The sequence below is a fragment of the Podarcis melisellensis genome (assembly GCF_964234715.1).
Source record: "Podarcis melisellensis genome assembly, chromosome: 4".
Lineage (NCBI taxonomy): Eukaryota > Metazoa > Chordata > Lepidosauria > Squamata > Lacertidae > Podarcis > Podarcis melisellensis.
The window spans coordinates 58,904,577-58,928,401 of NC_138531.1; the positions used below are offsets into that span (position 1 = coordinate 58,904,577).

General features: G+C 42.7%; 1 protein-coding gene across 2 annotated transcripts; it reads left to right on the forward strand.

The window, feature by feature from the left end:
• Nucleotides 1-175: 175 nt before the first annotated feature.
• On the forward strand, nucleotides 176-18,333 carry LIPI (lipase I). 2 transcript variants are annotated; one of them, XM_081907883.1, is made up of 11 exons: nucleotides 176-623; nucleotides 1,937-2,368; nucleotides 4,264-4,640; nucleotides 5,856-5,964; nucleotides 7,000-7,101; nucleotides 8,141-8,230; nucleotides 10,507-10,674; nucleotides 11,402-11,497; nucleotides 12,954-13,065; nucleotides 13,710-13,883; nucleotides 16,952-18,333. In XM_081907883.1, exons 2-11 carry the CDS (start codon nucleotides 2,281-2,283, stop codon nucleotides 17,025-17,027), a joined length of 1,392 nt encoding a protein of 463 aa, XP_081764009.1. In that variant the 5' UTR covers nucleotides 176-623; nucleotides 1,937-2,280; the 3' UTR covers nucleotides 17,028-18,333. The 2 variants fall into 2 exon arrangements, with proteins under 2 accessions (XP_081764009.1, XP_081764010.1); XM_081907884.1 differs by lacking the exon at nucleotides 10,507-10,674.
• Nucleotides 18,334-23,825: the final 5,492 nt, after the last annotated feature.

Here is a 23,825-nt window from a genome sequence, read left to right on the forward strand (position 1 = left end):
CGATTGCGTGGTCCAGAGGAGTGCAGTGACACACAGACACACATACACACAGTGTGATTCACAGCACCTTTCCTTGGTATTTCTGTAAGAAAAGCGTGTCATGTGCATTAACGTTGTGGCACTACAAACTGGCACTACACAACTCGAATTAATCCCGAGGGTTCTTTTTAACTCGGTGCTTTTATTTTATTTTTGCAAACACATTCTCTCAACTTTTTACGGTTTTGTTTCAGGGCCCCGAGGTGCCCCTCCCTCCGACGTTGTGAACTGCAACTCCCATCCTCCTTGACTATTGGCCATGCTCGCTCGGAATGATGGGAGTTGTAGTCCAAAACATCTGGAGGGCGTCATAGTACTGCCCAGGATGCTATCTCGTCACCATGCTTGGTTTCTCTAAACGCCTCGCTCTTCTTTTCCCCGCCCTCCTAACTCGTCACCTATCTGCAGTCTAATTTCTCTTACCTTCTGCTACCCTTCCTTATGGGGAAAAGATCCCGAGAAAGTGAGGGAGGCTGCTGAACAAGCCTGCTCCTCTTACAGCTGGGCTGTCCCTCCCACCAGCTGTCCTTCGGTCACAATCCTTATGATCCGCTATATGTTATTACTTGGTGTATAATGTGTTGGTACGTGCGTTTAATTTTCATTATTTTTTTCTGGGCATGCAACTATTATTAAACATATTTCAGTAATAGAGACACGGGTGCTGGGTTTGAAAGAATTGTAGGCTTCCTAAACTTTGTCTGCCATCCTGTGGCATATCTTGATATTGCACTAGGATTGCCGTAAGGTGGGGTTCTAAGATTAATTGAGTACAGTATCAGCAAAGCTGTTTTTAGCTGCGTGTAAATAATTTAAGATAAAATATATTCGCATTTAAATCGGTTTAGCACAAACTGCTTTTAGAAAATTAACTGATTTTTTTCAGAAGAAATAAAACGCATTGTCACAATGACTTTCAGCTAAAAATGACCTCCTTGTCATCTTTTTAATTTTCATCTTTATAAAGTTCTAGATGACCCCCCCAACCATCCCAGGAACTGCAGTTTGTTAAGGGTTCTGAAAGCTATTAGGAGACCACTGTTCCTCCCACAGAGCTACAATTCTCATAGTGCTTTAACAATCCCAGGGAACTGTAGGAATTGTAGCTGGGGGGGGGGTTCCTCCTAACAACTCTCAACATCCTTAACAAACTATAGTTCCCAGGGATCTTTAGGGGAAGCCATGGCTGTTTAAAGTGGCATGATGATGCTTTCAGTGTATGGCATAGCGAGGACTTGGTCACAAATTTGGCAAATTTAGGCTGTGCAAACTGATTTGAACCTCTTGGACAGGAAACCTGCATCCTCAAAAGACTGGACTTCTTCCAGTGAGGAAGATGGTGGGAAAATGTACTGGAAAGCATGGGAGAACTGTTGCTTAACACAGACCACAGAGACCACATAACACCCGAGCACAATTCAAAGTGTTGGTGCTGACCTTTAACGCCCTAAACAGCCTCGGTCCAGTATACCTGAAGGAGTATCTCCATCTCCATCATTCTACCTGGACACTGAGGTTCAGCGCTGAGGGCCTTCTGGCGGTTCCCTCACTGCGAAGTTGCGTTACATGGAACCAGGCAGAGGGCCTTCTCGGTAGTGGCGCCCGCCCTGTGGAACGCCCTCCCACCAGATGTCAAAGAGAAAAATAACTACCAGACTTTTAGAAGACATCTGAAGGCAGCCCTGCTTAGGGAAGCTTTTAATGTTTGATGCATTACGGTATTTTAATATTTTGTTGAAAGCTGCCCAGAGTGGCTGGGGAAGCCCAGCCAGATGGGCGGGGTATAAATAAATTATTATTAGTAGTAGTACTGGTAGTAGTAGTCTAATCTCCCCACAAACAAATCAGGGTAAATACACATTAAATCGCCAGTGTTGTCTAAACTTTCTACAAACAGGTTAGGATGAACACTCTTGAAGCAGGTCACCTGGAAGTAATCCCTTCTACATCCCACCAAACCTGCAATGTTGCCTCTTGCATTCTACATCAAGTATCTACTATCAGGATACAGAGTCCTGTAAAACAAGGTTCCAAGAAGTCCAAGAGAGTTTAAAAAGAACAGAAACTGCCTACATAAGTTAGTTGGAAAGGAGGAGTCACCAGATTGCAAAAGGATAAAGGCTGGGTTTCACTCTGCCAGGTACTTCCTTCTACACACCACACCCATTTTATCAGCGACTCTTAATTGAATACTGAAGCAAACGGCAGCATGTTAAAAGGAGAAAGCAACACCCTCCTGAAATGTGGTGGTTACACGCTGCTTTTCAAAGATCACCAGTGTTGGGATTATGTGCCTTCACCTGTTTCGTGGCTTGGTGTGTGAGAGCAGGTAAGATAACAAATTACAGATTCCTCATGTATTTTTGCTATAAGGAAACGAAGCATACATTTCAGATTTTCAGACGGTATTGTGTGAGTCATGATTCTCAGTGCCTGTCAGATTAACGTGACTCCTTCACAAACAGTACAAAGGTTATTCTCCGTTGTAAAACAAATAAAGGTGCCTTTGACCTCTGGACAAAAAAATGCAGCTAGATTGACCTTGTGTGGTGAAAGAGAGCAGGAAAAAATAATAATCCCTTGCTGCTGAGATGTAATAGCGTAGCTCTACCACTGAATATATTGTATAGTATAGAGGACTGGCTCAGTGATAGAGTATGTGTGTTGCATGCAAATGCTTCCAGAATCAATCCCTGGCACCTACAGTTAAATGGCTAGAAAGCTGTGGTCAGAAAAGACACCACTAGGCTGGATGAACCAGTGGTCTGACTCAGTATAAAGCAGATTCATACAATTTAAACATCTAAGACCTTGATTCTTCAGAGCATGCTTATTCAAAAATAAGTTCCACTGCATGCAATGGGACTTACTCTCAACAAACTATTCTCTCATATGAACCTGCCCAGGCCCTGAGATCTTCAGGGGAAGCCCTTCTCTCAGTCCTGCCACTCTCACAGGCATGCTTGGTGGGGACTGGAGAGGGCCTTCTCAGTGGTTGCTCCCTGATTTGGAACTCCCTTTCCAGAGAAGTTAGACTGGCTTCCTTCCACTGGCAGGTGAAGACCTTTTTATTCAAACAGGCCCTTAGGAACTGACTGTTTTGAAGGAAAGAATTAGTGCTGTGGTGTTTTTTATCATTGTTGCTTTTGTATTTTTAATACATTTTTAAATATTGTTTTATTTTGATTAGCATTTAATTGCTTTTAAATGATTATCTTAATATACTTTTAGCTTTTTCTATTTTAACTGTGTGTTTTTTATCTGCCTTGAGTCTGGGAAAAAGGCTGGAAACAAACAAACAAACCTAGAACAGAAGCCTAACCTGTCATTATTTTAAAAAGTTATTTACTTCTCATATTCAGACATATCATAAATTATATCTGTACAAAGATATGGGTGTCTCAGACACACAAAATGACAGAAGATCAATGTGAGGTTTTGCATTGATGTTGACTGACACTGTGGAACAGTTTCTGTTTGCTGTGTTACATTTAACATATTCAAGTTGTATGTGTCCAATGCATTTCTGTATTGTAGTGGTTACATTGTAGGTATTTTCAGCCTGAAGGCATTATCTTTGACACAACAGGAACATTTTATGACAGAAATGTATTAAAGGCAACCATTCTAACCGTAAAAATGCACACATTATATTAAAAGGACTAACACAGGTTAGGGACGGTGGAATTTTCATTCCTTGTGATAGAGCTTGTTTGAATGACAGTAATTTGAATGCATTTTTAGGTACAAAAGATGAAGAAGATGTAAGCTTGTCATAATGGTAAAACTCATTGAAACATTTGCAAACTATGGCCTGTTTAATCAGATGCAGTGTTGTATTAAACAGAGCAGACTTTGACCAGCCAGCCCAGGTTCAAATCCTTTCTCATGTGAGCTATGATGTTTGCTGGGTGACCTTGGGTAAATTCCTGATTCTGATGCAGCAATAAACCACTAGCACATTTGCAAAGCTAAGCAGGGTCCAGTATGGTTTCAAATTGGATGGGAGACCACGTGTTGAGATGCCTGTATTGCAGGGGGGTTGGACTAAATGACCCTCAAGGCCTCTTCCAATTCTACAATTTTATGAGGCCAAGGTCCTTTGCAGGTTTGTTGGAGTAAGCTTCTTTGTATACTTTGTAGGTTGGTGAGGTAAATTGTGGTTTTAAAAAGAATTGTCTTAACTGATCAAGTGTTTTATTTCTCACTTATTTTATCTTTCAGATACAGAACAAGAATGCCCTAAATTTACTGATCTTAACATAGGCAATGCCGTGATTGGTACAGACGTAAAAGTGCAACTGCTTTTGCATACAAGGAGAAACCAAAACTGTGCAGAGATTGTCAGTGAAAACAATCTAACAGCTTCTACACATCTAAATCTGACCAAGCAAACTATTATTATTATTCATGGTTACAGACTTACAGGTTCCCCACCAGTATGGATTGATGAAATTAAAGAGCTTCTGCTTAAAAAGGAAGACAGCAATGTCATAACGGTAGATTGGAATCGGGGTGCCACGACTGTGTATTATCCTAGTGCTGTTAAAAATGCCAAGACAGTAGTAGGAATTTTGAACAATCTTATTGACCAAATGCTGGTAAGGAAGCCATGGCACAACAGCCTTCTTACCTCTCTCTAATCCAGTATACTGTCTTATAAGGGTGACAGGACCTTGGTTAGTTCTTGGTAAATGTACCTAGTATAAGGGTGCAATGAGATGTATGACTTTTCACTGTTTGCTTTGCCATTCACATTATGCTTTTGTGTATATGGAAAATATTTTTGTGCAGAAAAATGTGTGAACTCACATGCAGGCTAACACTGCAATAATTGCACAGTTGTATATGTGCCACAGACCCATGGCCAATCATGCTTGCCCAGGATTTGTAAACACAGTAAAAAAAAAAATATGTCTGTGCATGATCTGCATAGCTTTCACACTTTTTTATAACATGAAAATGTGTGAAGTAGCCTTTAGAGCTGAGGCACATCAGCCACAGCAAACTAGCAGTGGCTGCTTTCATGTTTGATGATGCAGTGGCTCCGAACTCCTGCTGAAGCATGCTGCTGAACTTGCTGCTGGGTGCAATACTGAACTGTCTTGTACTCTTCCACATTTTGATGGGTCTACAATGGCAAGAAATAATCAAACCTGGATAGGCTGTAGCTAATTGGAAGAGCTTGACATACAAAGGGCCTCAGGTTCAATCTTTAGCATGTCCAGCTAGGGCAAGGAAAGACTTCTGCCCCAAATCCCAGAAAGCCACAGCTTGTTAAGGGAAATTGTAAACAGTACAGAGCTAGTTCCCCAGGAAAAGGGATTGATTGTTAAATCACTCTGAAAATTGCAGCTCTGTTTCCTAACAATTCTCAGCCTCTTTAACAAGCTACAGTTCCCACAATAAATTGGTGGAAGCCATGGCTGTTTAAAGTGGTATCAAAGTGCTTTAAATATATGATGTGAATGTGGTCATAGTCTCCTTGTTCCCCTTGCTTTACTGCACTGAAGAAAATGGTTGCTCATGCTACGTAGAAATAACCAGAAATATAGTCAATGTGGGTATATATTGCATAGTAATAAATATATGGCATTTTTTGTATCTTTAAAGAGGCAACAAAGGCATTAGTTTTCTGCTACAAAGAACCTCCTTTTGAAGTTGCTAAAGAAATTGTTTCATGTCTCATCTTCTCTTGAAAAGCCTTTGGACTTCCAAAGCTGGAACATGGCTATTTAAGAAGGAAGAATAAAAGCTGGTTTGCCCTCTGTGGTTCACATTCCTATAACCTTCTATCCATACATATTTACTGACAGGCAAATGGAGCATCTCTTGACTCTGTATATATGATTGGAGTAAGCCTTGGGGCTCATATAGCTGGATTTGTTGGGAAGGCATACAATGGCAAAATTCGCAGAATTACAGGTAAGTGTTAAAAACTGGACATTCTGGTGTTTTATTCTCATTCTTGTTTCCCTATGCTGAATGATTCAGTTTGTCATAGAAAGCAAACAAAGTCAAGCTGGCTTAGTCACCCAACATAAGGTACAGTGCCTGGGGTGGGTTTAAGTGAGTTGGTCATAGTCATGCACATAGTTGAAATTTGTCCACCTTCTAAAAGATACAGTTTAAACCAGGCGCAGCCAACATGGTGCCCTTCATATGTTTTGCAGTGCAGTTCCCACCAGGTCCAGCCAGCATGGCCAATGGTCAGGGATGTTGTGGACATGTTATCTACAACATCTGGCTCTTGTGGTGTTCTGCATTATTTTATAAAAGTATAATGTATGTTTGTGTTTATAAATGTTTTGTGAAAGCTGCTTGGAGATCTTTGGCTAACAAGCAACTAAACAGTCAGATTATTATTATTATTATTAATGTACCAAATTGGCAACTTCTGACTTAAACAACGAAAAGGCAGCTTCTGGTGATGCCCTTCCTCAGTTTTTAAAGTAGAACCAGTGGAGGTCAGCTGTTGTTTAAAGAAATCTTAGTCAACACTGACCTTCAGCAAACACATCATGAATGCAACGATGTTCAGGGTTATGAAATAAGAGTTTACCACTTTAATCCCAAATACTTGGGTCAGAATTTACAAAGTGTTAAGTATTCTTTAGTTACCTTGAATTCAACTGTTGTGACTCTTCAGTGAAAGTGATTGCTGCAATCAGTGGATTTACAATCTCTCTGATAATCCTGACCTGCATCCTTCTTTCCTTTGGGAGGAGAACGGGCAAATTGGAGAGAAAGCTCATTTGTTTAAATAGTGGGTGTGTTTTATATTACTTTTGTGCTGATGAAGCTTAACAGTTGGGAGGAAGCTTGTGACTATATACTTGTGTGTTTTATCCTGCTGTGGTCTGCTTCCACTCAAATACTATTTACAGATTCATATGTACATACATGTGTGTGTGTGGAATTCCTATTATAATAAGCTAAATTTTTCATTTCTCATACCAGGTCTTGACCCAGCAGGGCCATCATTTACAGGAAAGCTGCCCAGTGAAAGATTGGATCACACTGATGCTCAATTTGTTGATGTTATTCATACTGATATTGATGGTAATTATACCATTTTGGATTTCCATTATCGTGATGGAGAATGATTCCCCACAACCCTAATCTGGTTTGCTGGGAGAAAAATAACTATTTCAAGTGTTCTGAAAGGCTTACACATAACCAAAAAACAAAAACAGTTTTTTATTCTTTTGAAGCAACACTACTGGCTGGTCTTGAATACACACTAATTCAAACTCAATTCATTCAGGCAGAATTATTTGCACTGTTCATTTGTTCCTGGCCAGTGCAATTAACCAATTTCTGTAAGTATCCCCAGTGGGTTTTGGTGGAAAAAACCCAACTGCTTTGAACTCACAGGAAGTCATGCCTCTTCTTAAATAAAGGGGAAAAAAATGTAATGTTTATCTTGCTAGATTGTTCAGATAAAAACTCTCAAGAATGGCTGATAGTTCCAAGCGTGTCTCTGCATAGGAATACAGTCTAAAAAATTGTACGAAACACTGCATTTTAAAAGCCTGGGAAATAAAAAGGGCTTCACCTGGTGCTGAAAAGGAATCAGACTCACTGCCAAGTTTGGCTCCATGAGGAGAGCCTTCCGTGCTTTATGTTTGGTTCCCTGAACAATCTTAGAATTTATCAGGGCTGGCCCAATAATGGCATCTGGCAGGTCATTATGTTTGCCTGTGGAAAGGGCCATCTGCTATTCCAGGGAAAACATGACCAGCCTTGGCCAATTTATAACCCACCTACTCACCCCAGGCAGGACAGGATGTTCTAGCCAAAGCATCGGTCACATAGTTGTCACACACTTGTCACTTAGTTATGTGTCACTGGAGCCTGGGAAAACTGGGAAGGGTTCCAGTTTTTCTGAGCCTGCAGGACCATCCCTCCTCAACCTCAACTTCTGTGCATCCATTAGTTACTTCTCCATAATATAATCTCATTGGTTGTTGTTATCTTTGTAAATATGAATAATAGTTCTTTTGTCGTTTTGAACATTCTGACAAATGCATGAGAAGAGTGTTATTTATTGTGAAATGACATCTGTATTTTTCTTCACTATATGTCTTATTTTTCTTAGCTTTGGGCTACAGGGAGCCTTTGGGAAACATCGATTTCTACCCAAATGGAGGAACAGATCAACCTGGATGCCCAAAAACAATATTCAGTGGTAAATACAGATAAATTAATTCTAATAGATAAAAACATCAGGAAGGGTTATGCTCTGGAGTCAACTGGGTTTTCACAAATCAACTTGCAAATATATTAGCATCAAATAAATATTTCCTGGCAGAATGTTGGAATGGTCCTCCTGACTGATATTCTTTACATGCACCCTTTATGGTGTCATTCTCCCTTTTGAAGCGAAAAGACTGCACCAATTTTAATATATAGGTTTCACCATGAGGTGGGACTGCTGCTTCTAATTAAGGTTTTCTCCTATGGAAGGAAAACAAACTTTACAGTCTTTTCTATGCATTGTACTTTATGTACCGTGTAATACTAGAAAATGAAATTGGTTGGGTTTTGAAGCTGCTTGGGTGAAGAGCATTCCACTCACACAATGACAGTTCCCCTTCCTTTGCTCCCATTTCAGCATACCTCCCCCCCCCCAGTTTGTTACAGAGAATCTCCCCAAGGCCCTGCAGCAGATTATGAGGGTGCCCAGGGGGCTGCAGAGGAGTGGAGGACGAAGTTCCATTGCACAAGCAGATGCCTTTCTCAAGCAGAAGGATCTGATACAACCTCAGAAATGTCATATTACCATATGAACACCATATGTTTACAATATTGTGCATTGCTAAAATTATATTCCAGAATGCCAGTGTGGCTGAAGTAGGCTCAGTCACAATGAGTCTAGTTACAAGAGAGCAGCAGTCAGTTCTAACTGAAGAAATACCTGCACTTATTCAGGGAATCAGAAGTTTCCTTAACATCTGCCAGGGCTTCAGCAAAGACATGATAAGAAAGCCTGCACAAGGCAATACAGATAGAATAGCTGCTTACAGCTGAAAGCATGAGTGGGATGTCATGTTCACAACATTATTGCATGTTCTTTTACAAGTGCAGATATCTGCTATGCAAACTGTCCATAACTAAAGGGGAGAAAGAATAGAGAGGGATGGCACCAGACTAGGAATCTCCAGAGGAAGAGTCTTCCAGTGATGGCAGTCCCAAGGAGGAGCCATCAGCCTGTATGAAGCCATGGGCACCATAGCTCACATCACCCCTGAACCACCAAAAGGCACCTCTGCCACCAGACTCCAATGACTGGTCCACACATACCTCTGAGGAGAGCCTTGAGGAGATGCCCTTACAGCCTGAAGCCACGGGACCTAGATGTCCTGGATCCCCAGCCTACCTGGCAACAATTCCCTCTAGCATATACAGTATGTCAAATCCAAAGTTCAGCTGTCATGAAACATGGTCCAGGGGGCAATCCACATAAGCAAAGTCCATCAGTCCAGAAACACAATCCAGAGTCAAACCCAAAGCACAGTCCTGTAGAAGTCCTGCAGCACCCAAAGCAAGCTCCATCAACATAGACAGTTGAGCAGACACAGTCAGCTTTGCTTCCCTTTTATCCCTTGCATGTTAGTTGCAGCATCTGGGCTTGTCAGGACATGTGACCCTCACCTGTTCTGAGGCTACTCCAGCTGAGGAATCACACACCTCCTCTCAGAGCTAATGAGCCCACACCTGGGCCATGGGCCCTAGCCTGCCTCGGCCTCCAAAAGCATACCTCCCACTTCTCCCTGTGCCCCAAAACCTGCCTTGTTTGTGAAGACAGCAGCTTCTCTGGCTCTGATGAGCTAGTTGAGTCTCTAGTTATTGGATATGCAGCCCAAGGAATCCTCCACTTTCTTCAGAACACTGCTGAGGCAACTGGTATGTTTTGCCTCAGCAGCAAGGTGGGCTTGAAATCCCAAACCTTGGTCTCTCTCCAAGGTGCTGATCCTTGCCTTTCTGTATGGAACCCTGGGACCACTGGCCTCAAATTTGCCACTTTAAAACATAATACTGTTTAGCACATGTGCCACCAATATTTGACAGGCAACCTTTTTGTGTGTGTAAGATTCACATTAATTTGGCAAGCTTTTATATATGCTTAGATGACAACCTAGTCTTACACTGATAATCAGTGATTTCCCCCCTAACAAAATGTTTAGCGGTACTCTCATTTTGACTCAAGAAAATCACCATTTTATAGTTCAAATCAGGAAAAATAAATACAGTAAATGGACAAAAGTACAAAGATTCACAAAATGTTTAGGGGTATGTGTACCCCTGTGTCCCCCCAGGGGAAAAAATCACTGCTGATAATCTATAAAAGGAAACTATCGGTTGAACTTAAAATGTTGTTGCTTAATAATATTAGTATTGCTTTTATAAAACTAACATTGCATTGCTTCATTGTTTCTTTTGTAACACTTTCTCTACTTTAAGGCACCCAGTATTTAAAATGTGATCATCAGAGATCTGTTTTCTTGTACATGGCATCCTTGAAACAGAATTGTAATGTAACTGGATACCCTTGTGACTCGTACGTAAATTATAGGAATGGAAAATGTGTGCACTGTGAAGCTTTTCAGCCACTCCCATGTCCAGTTTTGGGTAAGAGCTATTAATTATCCTGCAAGTGTAAACAGCATGCTATGGATAATTTCCTGGTTGTGCAATAATGAAGATACTGGCTGTGCACAGATAATTAAACATTAGCTTAATAGACCAGTTATATGCATGTATTTCATACACCTGCACAGCACCCCTTTGCTTCTTCTTTGCTTCTGGTGCAAACCAAGGAATCAAACCAGGAAGTAACTGTACTTCCTGTTACACATGAACCAGGAATTACTGTTGATGTCTTCCAAATAGGTTCTAAGTTACCTTCTGAATCTGACTTGTTTTGGGGATGTTCTTGTTCTTATGGTTTGCACAAGACAAAAGAAAAGCAGTTAAGCCAACTAATCCAACTGAACTGAGGGCAATTGTGGCTACTCTCTGAGTATCTCTTCTTCACCACACCATCGTCTGCATGGGGCCACAAGCTTAGTAAATCAGTAAAGTAAGATGACTAATAGTGACATAAGACAGAAAGGAATGCACATAGTTATTATATTATAGCTGGAGTGACAAAGGAGCCAAAGTGTAATCCATTTTCCTGTGCATAAACTGACTGACTGTAATAGAACTCAGCGTGCATTACTTGAGTCTAAGTTCTTATGAGCTGATGTTAGTTTTGATTTCCCAGAACGTTATATAACAAAAACCAATCTTCATGATTTTTATCTTTCCTTTGTTTGTTAATTTTCTGCTGAACACATTCCAATTTAAATTTCAGGCTATTATGCTGATAAGTGGAAGGGCCGTTTAATTGAAAAGAACCCTCCTGTGACAAGAGCTTACTTTGATACTTCAGACAAAGACCCATTCTGCAGTAAGTGATTAACCATTCTCTGTACCCTTTCTCCAGTTTTCATTATCTAATAACATTATGAACAAACCGCTTTTTTCTGTACAGATAGCATTGCACACTCTTGATTAAACTTCGTTCTCTGTTGCGGTATTGTTTATGCTCAGAAGATCTATGTGTAGGAAGGGGAAAACGCTGAAAACAGGAAATTATCTGGGCACCTGGTAAAAGATGACAAATGAGCTGGAAATGAGATTCAGCTGGATTTGCATCGGATAATCAGAAAAAAAATATTTAAGAATTACAAAGAAAGAGAAGCAAGTTAGCTAGGTGCTTGCTCCAATGCACTGCATCATGATTTGTATGTCATGTGATTTTCAGATGCTCACATTTCTGTGGGTTTAAAAATTTGAGAATTTGATGTGTGTCAGCCAATCCTTGCATGCTACGTGGAGTCTGAAACGGGGATTAGGGGGATTACAGTATCATCACCACAGTTTTTCTTGTACATATAACCAGTGCTGTTTTTCTAGAAAAAGAGGTGCCAAAGCTCACCACGAACTTCTCCCTTGTTCTCTTACAATGGCAATGGCACCCATTTACAATATGCACAGTAAGCATAAAACACCACCACATCATGAGCTGAATACCAGCATTTTAAAACCATCTAACTTAGTATTAAGTATCTTTGATAGGATTAAAATCACAGATATTAGACCTACATTCTGTAATACAATATTACAACAATACAATGCTTCAAACATTTAGTTTTGCTTTCTCTGTTAGCATGGACCTATTGTTATCTTTCTATCTCTCTTGAAAATATTGATTGGTGTCTACACAACAAAGGGATTTTAATGGCACTTTTTTTCACCCATCAAAATCTGAGGGAGGGACAGTTTGGAGATGGGGAGCTAGGTACAGAACAGATGGTTTTGAACTCTGGCTGAACCGGATGCAGCCTGGGGGTTGTAGAAGTTCATGTTGCTCTCTGGGAATTGAAGGCAAGATCAGTGGTTTGGATGCCTGCCACTGGACACCATTTGCTTCTACTATGCTATGTTTGCAGTGTATGTTTCCTTTACAAATACAGTGGTACTTCGGGTTACATACACTTCAGGTTACATACGCTTCAGGTTACACACTTCGCTAACCCAGAAATAGTGCCTCAGGTTAAGAACTTTGCTTCAGGATGAGAACAGAAATTGTGCTCCGGCGGTGCAGCGGCAGCAGGAGGCCCCATTAGCTAAAGTGGTGCTTGAGGTTAAGAACAGTTTCAGGTTAAGAACGGACCTCCGGAACAGATTAAGTACTTAACCCGAGTTACCACTGTATGCAAAGAGATCACAAGTCTCAAGAGTGCTCTCAAACTGAAATCCCTGGCCATAGCACCACTTGGGGAAGGGCAGCCGAGGTTATTTTTTGCTAAGCACAATATTTTATTGCATTAATTTACCTTTCTTTCCTCCTCTCCCTTCAGTGTATCATTACTCTGTGGATATTATTACCTGGAACAGAAATAGTAGGAGAGGTTTCATAAACATCAAAATAACAGATGATGCTGGAAATACAACAGAATCCAAAATTAATAGGTGGGTCTTATTTTAGTCGATCTTTTCTTTATAGAAGTCACTTCAGCCATAAGTATACCTAAGTCCCATTGAGATAAGTGATACTTATTTCCCAGTAAATTGCATTTGGAATGAAGTGGCAGTTTGAAGATAAATATACAGAAACACAGCAAAATACAAATAGTTGTGTCTGTTTTGTCTTTTAATCAGTGTGATACAATGGCAAAGGTGCTGGCCTAAAGGAAAATAAGCATGTCTCATCAGTGTTGATGAGTTTGCAACCTGGCTTTTTTCCAATAAATACAGCAGGTTCAAAGCTAGGAAATAATACCAGGCATATAAGGAACACCAAGAACATAACTGGTGTTTTTCTCTTATTGATTATGTGTGGATGAGAAAGCATGCGTAGCTGAGAATGAATATACAGGATGCTTGACATTTCCCCTATCTGCTGATGCCCCTCTATTTTAAATGTCTTTCTTCACCACCACTCAGGCCAGGCTCAGAAGACTGGCTATTTTTGCTGCCTGCCTGGGATTGCAAGAACAAGCAAGGATTATCAGCTGGCAGACATGGATGGCAGGCTGTGTTTGGTTTGCAGGGCCACAAGTTGTAAAGACGTAGAATAGGTGTTGAACTAATAATGTGTCCTGATATCTCCTTAGCGGAGCAGCTGCATTTCACCAATATAGACAAGCCCATTTGCTTGCTGGATTTGACGTGGATTTCAGCAATGTATCCAAAATTGCCTTGACATTTTCTACAAGGAATGCAATAGGCCCCAAGTACAAGCTTAGGGTCCTCCAAATGAGATTAAAATCTCTTTCAGATCCCCAAAGGTAAGCATATAGTTTTTCTTGCAGCCTAACAAAACCTGCATTGATTGCCTTATTTGGAAGCCTCTGTGTGAACATCTTTTTATGTATAGTCCTTAATATGACTATTGATAATGCCAACCTTATAAGCAGAGGACCGTAGCAGTTTGTATGAGATCTAACTTTGATTTCAGCAGAATTCTTCCTTTTATAATGCTCTTTAGCACATAGTTCTTACGAGGATCAGGAGATGACTGAAAGATGGAAAAATTATTTACAAATGGGCCAGGGAACAAGTTATTGGGAGCATGTTGCACAATGGCAATAGGAGAACATGACTTTAACCTGATTGGACCTGGAGCAGAAATTTCAAAAAAGGTAGCTGAGCAGCCCATCAAGGTCTTCTGCTCAATAACAGCATGGACCATGGGGTGCTGTAGAACAATGGCAGATGTTATTGGACTCCAAATCCCATGAGCCCCAGCCAGGATGGCCTATGGTCAGGGATGATGGGAGTTGTAGTCCAGGAGCACCCTGAGAGCCACAGGTTCTTAAGCCCTGCAGTAGAGGGTGGTTAGGTAGTATGAGAATAGTATTGAAATGAGTAGCCCCCATGCCACCAGAGTAGTATGTGCACCCCCATCTCTGAGTAGTGAGGGACTCTAGAGGTTCCAGCACTCACGTGGGGTTCCGCTTCCTTGGAATGAAGGTTAGTGGATATCTAGTTTTATTTGCACATATATTTGAGTGGAACACAGGATGGAAGGACTCATTCAGCACAGCAAGGAAGTCAAGTCTCCTTCTCTCCAGTTTCCAGCCAAACTTGCACACTAACTCTGCAATTGTTCTCCTACTTACAATATGATGTCGCTGGAACCAAGTGGTGGTCTGGGGAAAGATGCCTACTCCCTCCTGAAGAACATCACCTCTCAGTTGTCTTCATAGCAACATGGCCTGCTCTTTTAGATTCTAATCAGGGTGCTTAGCTGGCCCTAGCTGGGGTCATTAGCTTACAAAGAGTCTGGTTTGACCAGTTCAGCAGGTCTCCAGTCTACTGCAACCCCCATCTCACAAATACTGCATAACAGGCTTGTTTGAGACCTACCGGCAACATCCAAACCAACCACAAATCCTTTTACAGTATGGTGGGCTAAATAATACAAAAAGGGAAGATTGTACATATTTGTTAATGCTGTTTCGTTGTTAATGCCAGGGTTTTGTTCTAATCCTCATAGCCAGGCTCAGATCATGGTAGGGGGAGCTGTGACTGCTCGGAAAATAATTTCCTTAGCCAATTACCTTTGCATTTTGTGCAGCATTTTGTATACTCCACTAGACTTTCTTTAGTCTTAACTATTACTTGCTTCAGACATGAATTCATTGGCCACAATCCAGCAGAGAATTAGACATACCTAAATGCCATTCATTTTAGTGACACTTAAGTGTGCATAGCCAATGCATTGGATTGTGACCACTATGGTTTTAGTTCTGTATATGCTTCATATGGACAGCAGGTGAACTTATTTATCAGTATATTACGTGCTTTGTATTGTGTGTGTGTTTTGTTGTTGTTGCTCATATACAATTATGCAAGTCTGGCTGGAATGACAATTGAATTATTACATTGCCCAAAGTTCCTTATTACACAATCATAAGCTGTAATTGCATAATTGCGTCTTGCAGTTGGGTAAAATATGTGAAATTGATGTGAACACACACATATGGCTTCTGTAGTTATTCATCATTACTGTAATTGCATAAACAGTCAGAGATATGTTAAAAACAACAGTACTTAACCAAGCTCTAAATGTTAATTAAATTAGAACAAAAATAGATAAGGAATTGCACAGGCATGAAAGAATAATGCTCCAAAAATTATATTAATTTGTGATCTGCCAACAGTATCAAGTACAAAGCGGAAAGGCACTGGAGGAAGAGCTAACACAACCTCCCTCTCTCACCACAACGTACTTGGAAAAATAGCCTTGAGGAAAGGGCTGTCAGGTCACATGACTCCCTTTTGTGTGTGCTTTGTGGAAGAGGTGTTTCCCCAAGAACACTTCGCTATGCTAATATTGGTGGGAAATGTTTGAGCTGACTATCAACACCTCAAAAAATAGTAGTGTGGATCAGCTCTCCAATTGTACAGTGCAGGTGCAGCATTATGAAAAAAATTGATATATAAAACGACTCCTCCCTGTACATCCTTGTCATCTTGATTTGGCCCATTTGTGGTGTATTTAAGAGAACGTTCCCAGGTGATCTTAAAAATCATGGTAGAACCCGGGGGGGGGGTGGATACATGGAATTTCACTGCCATTGTGCATGCTGGCTGACCTTCCAGTCACCACTCAGAAGCTCAGTTTGAATACATGGGGGGATCATTTGACACTTTAAACCAACTGGTATCCCTGAGAACTGACACCTTTAATTAGAAGAATAAAAGAAGGCTCAGATAAAAAAATTTGAAGCCCAGATGGCTTCTAAGTAGTTTGCAGGATTAAGAGCCTCCTAATACCACATACATTATATGTAAAAGTCCTTTAAATAGGCAAGTGATCATGCACTATATAATCTTCTAGCAGGTCTGTGTGTGGCTTAGTATGGAATGGGGAAGCAGAAGGGGAATAGATCGGAGCTGCATCCTATTAATAGAGGATTTGAAGGTGGCAATTTTGCAAATGGGGGGCCTGTGGTGCAAAAGGTGGGCAACTGCTAAAGATAGGAAAGCAGTCTGAGTGAAGGTTGCAATTAAGAAAGAGGTTGAAATCTGTAGTGCAGTTCAAAATGGAGTACAGTGGTACCAAGTGTGAGACTGAACAAAGAGGAAGATGGCAAAAGATGGCAAAAAAAAAAAAAAAATCAGAGGTCAAACACAGTGCCTAGTTGTTATGTGTCATCCCCAAATATATGGAATAGGGAGTTTTCTCGCCTTTCTGAGGCTGGAATGAAGACATCTTCCAATTTAGTTATGGTATAGTAGTTGTATGGGTGAAAAGCAGCGCATTTTTCAAAAGCATGTTCAAATCAAAACAAAACAGATTAGGTAGTCTTTCTATTGATAATATATTACCTCACTTTTCTCTCTACAGGATTCAGCTATGTAGGTATGATTTTGTTTTGCTGGAAAATATTGAAATGACCTTCAGACCTATTCCATGCCATTGATATTGAAGTGTGAAACAATAGCATCTTTCAAACCTGCCTGCGTGCATAATGCACAGACAGCACCGAGAAGTGGCATAGAGCTAAACTTGCTCCCTTCAAGAAGGCTGAACTTTCAAAGATTATGGCTCAGATTAAGGATCAGCGAACTGCTACAAGAAAATCAAATAATTTTTATGCATAAAGATGTGTATGCTACCAGCAATCAATTTCTAATTAACAAGAGGAAAATCGATACTGTGAATCATATTCTGTGTAGACTTAGACTACTGTCTTGCACACAATGCTGCTGATGTCCCATTGAAATTATAATTTCATCCCTATGTGCTTAGCAAAGCACATGAAAACATTGGGTTGTATCCAGCTCAGTTCTGCTCAGAGTGGATCCACTGAAATTAATGCCCCTTTCCATGAATTTCAGTGGGTCTTTTCTGAGTATGGCTAACATTGAATGGATTCCCCCTTTCCCCCCACAATAAATTTCATGTCGGTAGAGGATGAGACTTTTAATCTCAGGGTTGTGGGTTCAAGTCTCACGTTGAACAAAAGATTCCTGCATTGCAAGGGGTTGGACTATATGCCCCTCGTGGTCACTTCCAGCTCTGCAATTCTATGATTCTGTGACTGTATGTTAGACAAATGTAACGGCTTTTAAGAACAAATGTGGTAGTGCCAGAAATCAGGAAGATAAGATCGCTGAGATTATTCTTTGGGTCTGTGCATTATTGGAAAAGGCCTTGGTGGAGAGGACCACATTGTGCACATTGGAGCCCACAGCCTCACAAAAGCCAGCTAAACTGAGACTATAAAATGGATCACGTTGCTACTTTGGGATATTAGAAATTATTAAAACTACACCAAGAAGCAAAAGATTAGCCCCTTTCAGGTGTTTGAAACCCACAGATGCGGAATGCATAAAGGTGCTGTGTGGAATGCATGAGCTACTCCTCTCCCCTAGGTGCCAGTGCACATGCCAGCCATAGACTCTGGTTGTTCACCCAGCTGGAGGATATGTCCACTGTGAAAGGATAGGAAACCTTTTCCAGCCTGAGGGCCACAGACAAGAGGAGGGTGCAGCAGAAGGCCAGTAAAAAGTGTGGTCTGGGAAGAGAGAATATGTCATGCAGGGAGTCCTAATGGCCAGGGAGAGAGAGGCCTGAAGTTCCCATCCCCTAGACTAGCCTGTATGTTCCAGTTAGCCCACCATATCTGCAGTTCCTAAACAGGCATCTAACAGGGTCTCATATATTCTTCAGCATGTGAACATTATGATTTTAATGTACATTTAATAAAGATTTGTTTATTTCAATCAGTGTGCAAGATGCTACTTAAAATGTGATACATTTAATGGAGCACACATGAAGTACATTTTTTCAGGAATGTGGAATTTGGGGAGCTGTAGTTTGTTTAAGGTGTTGAAAGTTGTTAAGAGCAACAAATTTGAATGTTGGGCTGTGTCTTACATATGCTCACTTTAGTCTTGTGGCATCTTAATGCTACTTAGCTATGATAACGTGGGAAGTGTGCTTATATATTAGAGTGTTGCTGTGGCAACAGGCTTCCTATGGACAACCTTTTGTTGCTGTTGCAATATTGTATGCAGCCCTCATCTACAGAATATGGTGTGGATTTTGAACGATGAAGATTTGACTTTCTTGCGTGTTGAGTCCCACAATGCCACCCACCAAAAAATTCACACTTCACACATGATTTTTTTTGTTTAAGGTTTTTGGCATAATTTTGGCCACAACTTTATTAAAATACAAAAAATGTGAGTGGTTGCTTAGGCATTGGTTGACTATCTGTCCATGCCCTCAGGGACAGAGCTGGCCCTTCCGGATTCCAGCGGAAGCCAGCGTGGGAAACAAGTATTGGGTGAGAAATGAAGCTGGGAATCAGACTAACACTTCTCACCCTCATGTTCCGGTGGGGCTTGCACGGCCCAAGTCCGACTCCGGGGACAAGGACGAAAAGAATGGCAAGCCCCTGGATTCCTTTAACGGAATTCCCTTCGCATCATTTGGAGGGATAGGCACTTACCCCTCCAAGCACCAATTTAACCAATGCCTAACCGCCAACCTTACAAGTTGTGACAATTTGCTACGCAGTAGGCAAAAACCAAATGGCACCAGCCAATCAGCCAGATGGCAAAATTCCTACCAGGCCCCCGCACCAAGGCGAACGACCCCATGACAGGCATAGCAAGGTCAAGCGATATGAAAAAACCACCCTATAAAAGGGAGGGAGGGCGGGTGATCCGGTGCAAAAATGGCCAAGAGGACGTCCTACGTCTGGCCCCTGTATTTAAAGACTCTGACCCCTCCTCCAAATTGGCAACAATCAAAACTCCCCAGCAACCCAAAGTTAACCACTTAAAGGCTTGGGTTCCTCACCAAATTTGCCTAGTCACTGCAGGGTGGCCTGTTTCCCCAACCGCAACACGTGCTCTCTGTTAGGGAGAACACGCTTTGCGTGTTGAGTCCCACAATGCCACCCACCAAAAAATTCACACTTCACACATGATTTTTTTTGTTTAAGGTTTTTGGCATAATTTTGGCCACAACTTTATTAAAATACAAAAAATGTGAGTGGTTGCTTAGGCATTGGTTGACTATCTGTCCATGCCCTCAGGGACAGAGCTGGCCCTTCCGGATTCCAGCGGAAGCCAGCGTGGGAAACAAGTATTGGGTGAGAAATGAAGCTGGGAATCAGACTAACACTTCTCACCCTCATGTTCCGGTGGGGCTTGCACGGCCCAAGTCCGACTCCGGGGACAAGGACGAAAAGAATGGCAAGCCCCTGGATTCCTTTAACGGAATTCCCTTCGCATCATTTGGAGGGATAGGCACTTACCCCTCCAAGCACCAATTTAACCAATGCCTAACCGCCATGGAGCCCTCAGCTCACCGCCAAACCACTCACAGCCTCAACCAAGACCTCAGCTTGGTCACCACCGCACCAATCCAAGCCTCATTCCCTGAAGCAGAAAGGTGCACACCATCAGCACTGGGGAAAAAAAGGATGGCCTCTGAAAAAGAATCTTGGGGTGGGAAATCACATCACCACCCAGCTCCAAAACCTTTTTGACCACCGCAGCATTGATGCGTTTTCTGGCCCTTTCAGTGGCGGCCGGGCAACGACTGCCCCTCCAAACGCAGCGTTGCAAGAGCTTTGACCAAAAGATTCTCGCTGTTGGCACCATTGCCCGCAGCGTCTCCAGGTCACCCAAAATTGCAGCACGTAGTGACAAGCAGTCCATGGTCACTATGTCGTTCTCGCCCAGCTGCACCACAATAGCAGCTGGCGGCCCCTCCAGGAGCAACTGCCTCCGGATACTTGGCAGGAACTCTGACCAGCGCATTCCTCGTCTGGACAGCCAGGACAACTGAACGTGTGGAGGAAGACCGAGATCTGGACCCCATCCAGATTGCTGTGCTGCGACGCCAGCCCAATGGACGATACTGTGCCCCACCATCCAAATGCGGACCACCGCTAAACCTAATAAAAGTATAAAATAAAAGCAGTGTAAGATACCAATTGTCAGCGAACATAACCTTTGAACGCATTTGATTTCCAGCGACCCAAATCCTTTATTCTGGCAGCTGACAAGCCCCAGTGGGCAGCTGTCGTGGCAGCCCCTATCCTAAAAGAATGGGGGGCGAAACCTTGTGCTGTGCCGCCACAAGCCAGAATCGCCTTACGCATCACCTTTGCAAACTGGTGTCTTGACAGGGGCAAACCATTCTCATGCCTTAGCAGAGGCCCCATTGGTTCACGACTAGCAGCACCTGACCTCAGCAGGGCAGCACTGATGACTGGGCCCCACCATATCGTCAGTACCAGCAAACATTGAGGGGAAGCAAATAATCCCAAGGCAATCGCATCCCGCCAGGCGTCGTTCCCCTTAGGGGAAAGATGCACCCCATCTGCCCTAAAGAGGGCAACAGCCTTGAAGAAAATAGCAGGGTGCAATATTACAGAACCACCTAAAGCAAGGGCCTATTTTATTTTATTTGTTATTTTATTTTATTATATTTACTTTATTTTATTCTATTGTCCACCACCTTATTAACATGCTTTCTGGCCTGCTCAGTGGTAGTTTGTCTAGGCATTGGTTCCCGACTAGCTGCACCTGACCTTAGCAGGGCAGCACCGATGACTGGGCCCCACCATATCGTCAGTAAAAATAAACAGTGTGGGGGAGCAATGAAACAGGATCAGACTCAAGCTCACCCCCAAATGCTCCCAGGGACTCTTGTGTGGCCCTACCCCTCGAAAAGGGTCGACAAAAGCATAGCGAATCCTTGGATTCCCTTAATGGAATATCTTTGCGCATTGGAGGGGACATGTGCTCCAACCCCCCCCCCTCCAGACCACCTTGAACCAATGCCTTAAATTATTTTGAGTCCAGGGAGAGCTGCCATCAACTCAATCCAAGTCCTCTTGCATGCAGGAATGCAAACTTATGCTGGAGGAAGACAGCAAATATTCTCGCCCAGCTGTACCACCAGCACTGCGGGAGGACCTGCACAGGTCACACTCGACCACACCCAAGGAAGGATCTCCTCCCAAAGCATTCCCCATCTGGACATCCAGTAAATGTTCACATGGGCAGGAAGACTGAGATGGCGCCCCATTCCAAACTCGTCAACATGCTTGTCAGCCTAGTGTACAATGCTGTGACCCAAATGTGCACAGCTGCTCCTATGAAAAAAGGAAATAACAGACAAGCATCAGCACAGACATCATTTGACACTTCTTGATATAACCCTTGTCAGCGTCAGACTTCCAACGACCCGTATTCACAATCCTGTCTACTGACAAGGACCCCAGTGTGCAGCCTTTGCAGCAGTCCTATTCGGAAGGAATGAGGCGTGTTCAGCGGTAAGCAAGCCGCAGGCTGTGATAACTGGTGCATGACGTAAGCACATTGATGCCTGGCTAACGGGAACCCATTTTCATGCACTAGGAGCGGGCCAGCCCCCAGGGAATGAAAAGCCAAATATTATGTTATCCATAACCAGGCAAGGGCCCTCCTCACTTGTGGCGGGAACCCTGATTGTGGCACTCCTGCCCACTAAGTCTGTTTTTGAGTTCCCGATTCTAAAGACAAGCTCCAAAGGATAAGGAAAAGTCCTGAAGCAATAAGCCTCCAGACTCTCAGCCCCATGCTGGCACCAACAACCATTTTCCTAACCCTCAGTGCGAAAATGCAATGGACTACTGAAAGGAATCTCGCCTTGATCTTTAACCAGCAGACAAGTTTTAACTTGTTGCAGATACTACATAGGTAAAATTGACAAACTTCCTGCCCGCTGTCCTATGAGGTTGGAGCCTATTCCAACCTTCCAAGGCCCTGCGCACTATAAACTTTATACAAGGGTCTCTGAAAATTAAGCTTCAGTGTAACAGATATTGCAGCGGACTGAATTCTGATAGTTATAACAGCACGCCCAATCTGCAGCAGGTGGACCAAATACTGCAGGATCTGCTCAGAGGATAGGGGCCAATTCATCTGAATGGCCGAGGACTGCCAGCTTAAGGCTAAGAAATCCATCCAGGCCATCCCATAAGAGCTAAAAGCAGAAGGGGAAATGGAAGCTGCTGCTCTCTGTAAATACTAATTGTTGTCAAAATGCCACAGGTGGTCTGGAAAAGTCTGGCAACAGCTGAGATCTGAAGCACTTCATCTGAAAATGGGATAGAGTGACAGCAACATCATTAGAGGATCCCGTAATTTGGAGAGAGGAAAGCACAATATTAAACCTTAAGCGGCGCAGTTCGAAAGCGTGAGCGGAGGGGCGGAGAATCTGCTGGAGCGTGAGGACTGTTTTGCCAAGACGCTCACCACTACCTGGTTATCAGACCAAAAGCAGATCCGATGGTCACTGAACTCCTCGGGCCACATGTGAACTGCTACTACAATGGGGAAAACTCAAGAAAAGTTATGTCACATGATTGCCTCACCACACCGGGCTTGAGGCCATAGCTTTGCACACCAGCGGCCCTTGAAATAAAACCAAAGGGCAAAGATCCAGCAGCACCAGCATGAACCTGAAAATCCTTGTGCAGGTTCAAGGTATCCTGCCATGACGAACTACTATTGCATCCATTCAGGAATTGCTACCATCGCCTGATATCTGCCTTCACCACACTTGGTAGGCATACACAAAGGTAAGGGCACCTCAGGCCGCAGGCAGCTTGGCCTAGTGGGAAGATTAATTAAGTGGCCCAGAGGAAGTATTACAAAATAACTTTCTTCAAGGCAGACAGCTTCTCCATAGGCAAGTGGTTTGTTTTAGCAACGATATCCACTGGATCCCTAAATAAAATGGGAATAAGGGCAAAAGGTATTGAGCTATTGCTTGCCAGCTTCCAGCCCCCGCTTGGGCAGGGGGCATCTTGTGCTGCCATCATGATATGCAAATTTACAGGGCCGACGCTGGCCAGAACCCCTAAAGAAGTCCTGACAAAGCTGCCGCCGAGCCAGCTTCCTTTTCCGACACACACTCTGTGCAATGCAAAAAACACGCTCTGTGCAATGCAACTACACACTCCGTGCAATGCACACACAAACCCTCCGTGCAATGCAACTACATACTCTGTTCAATGCAACTACACACTCCGTGCAATGCAAAAAACATGCTCTGTGCAATGCAACTACACACTCCGTGCACTGCACACACAAACCCTCCGTGCAATGCAACTACATACTCCGTTCAATGCAACTACACACTCCGTGCAATGCAAAAAACACGCTCTGTGCAATGCAACTACACACTCTGTGCACTGCACACACCC

Coding starts and splice junctions, on each gene's coding strand:
- LIPI (XM_081907883.1), top strand. CDS start 2,281: ATGTGGTGGTTACACGCTGCTTTTCAAAGATCACCAGTGTTGGGATTA. Junction 5,965..6,999: donor CAAAATTCGCAGAATTACAG/GTAAGTGTTAAA, acceptor TTCTCATACCAG/GTCTTGACCCAGCAGGGCCA. Junction 13,066..13,709: donor ACAGAATCCAAAATTAATAG/GTGGGTCTTATT, acceptor ATATCTCCTTAG/CGGAGCAGCTGCATTTCACC.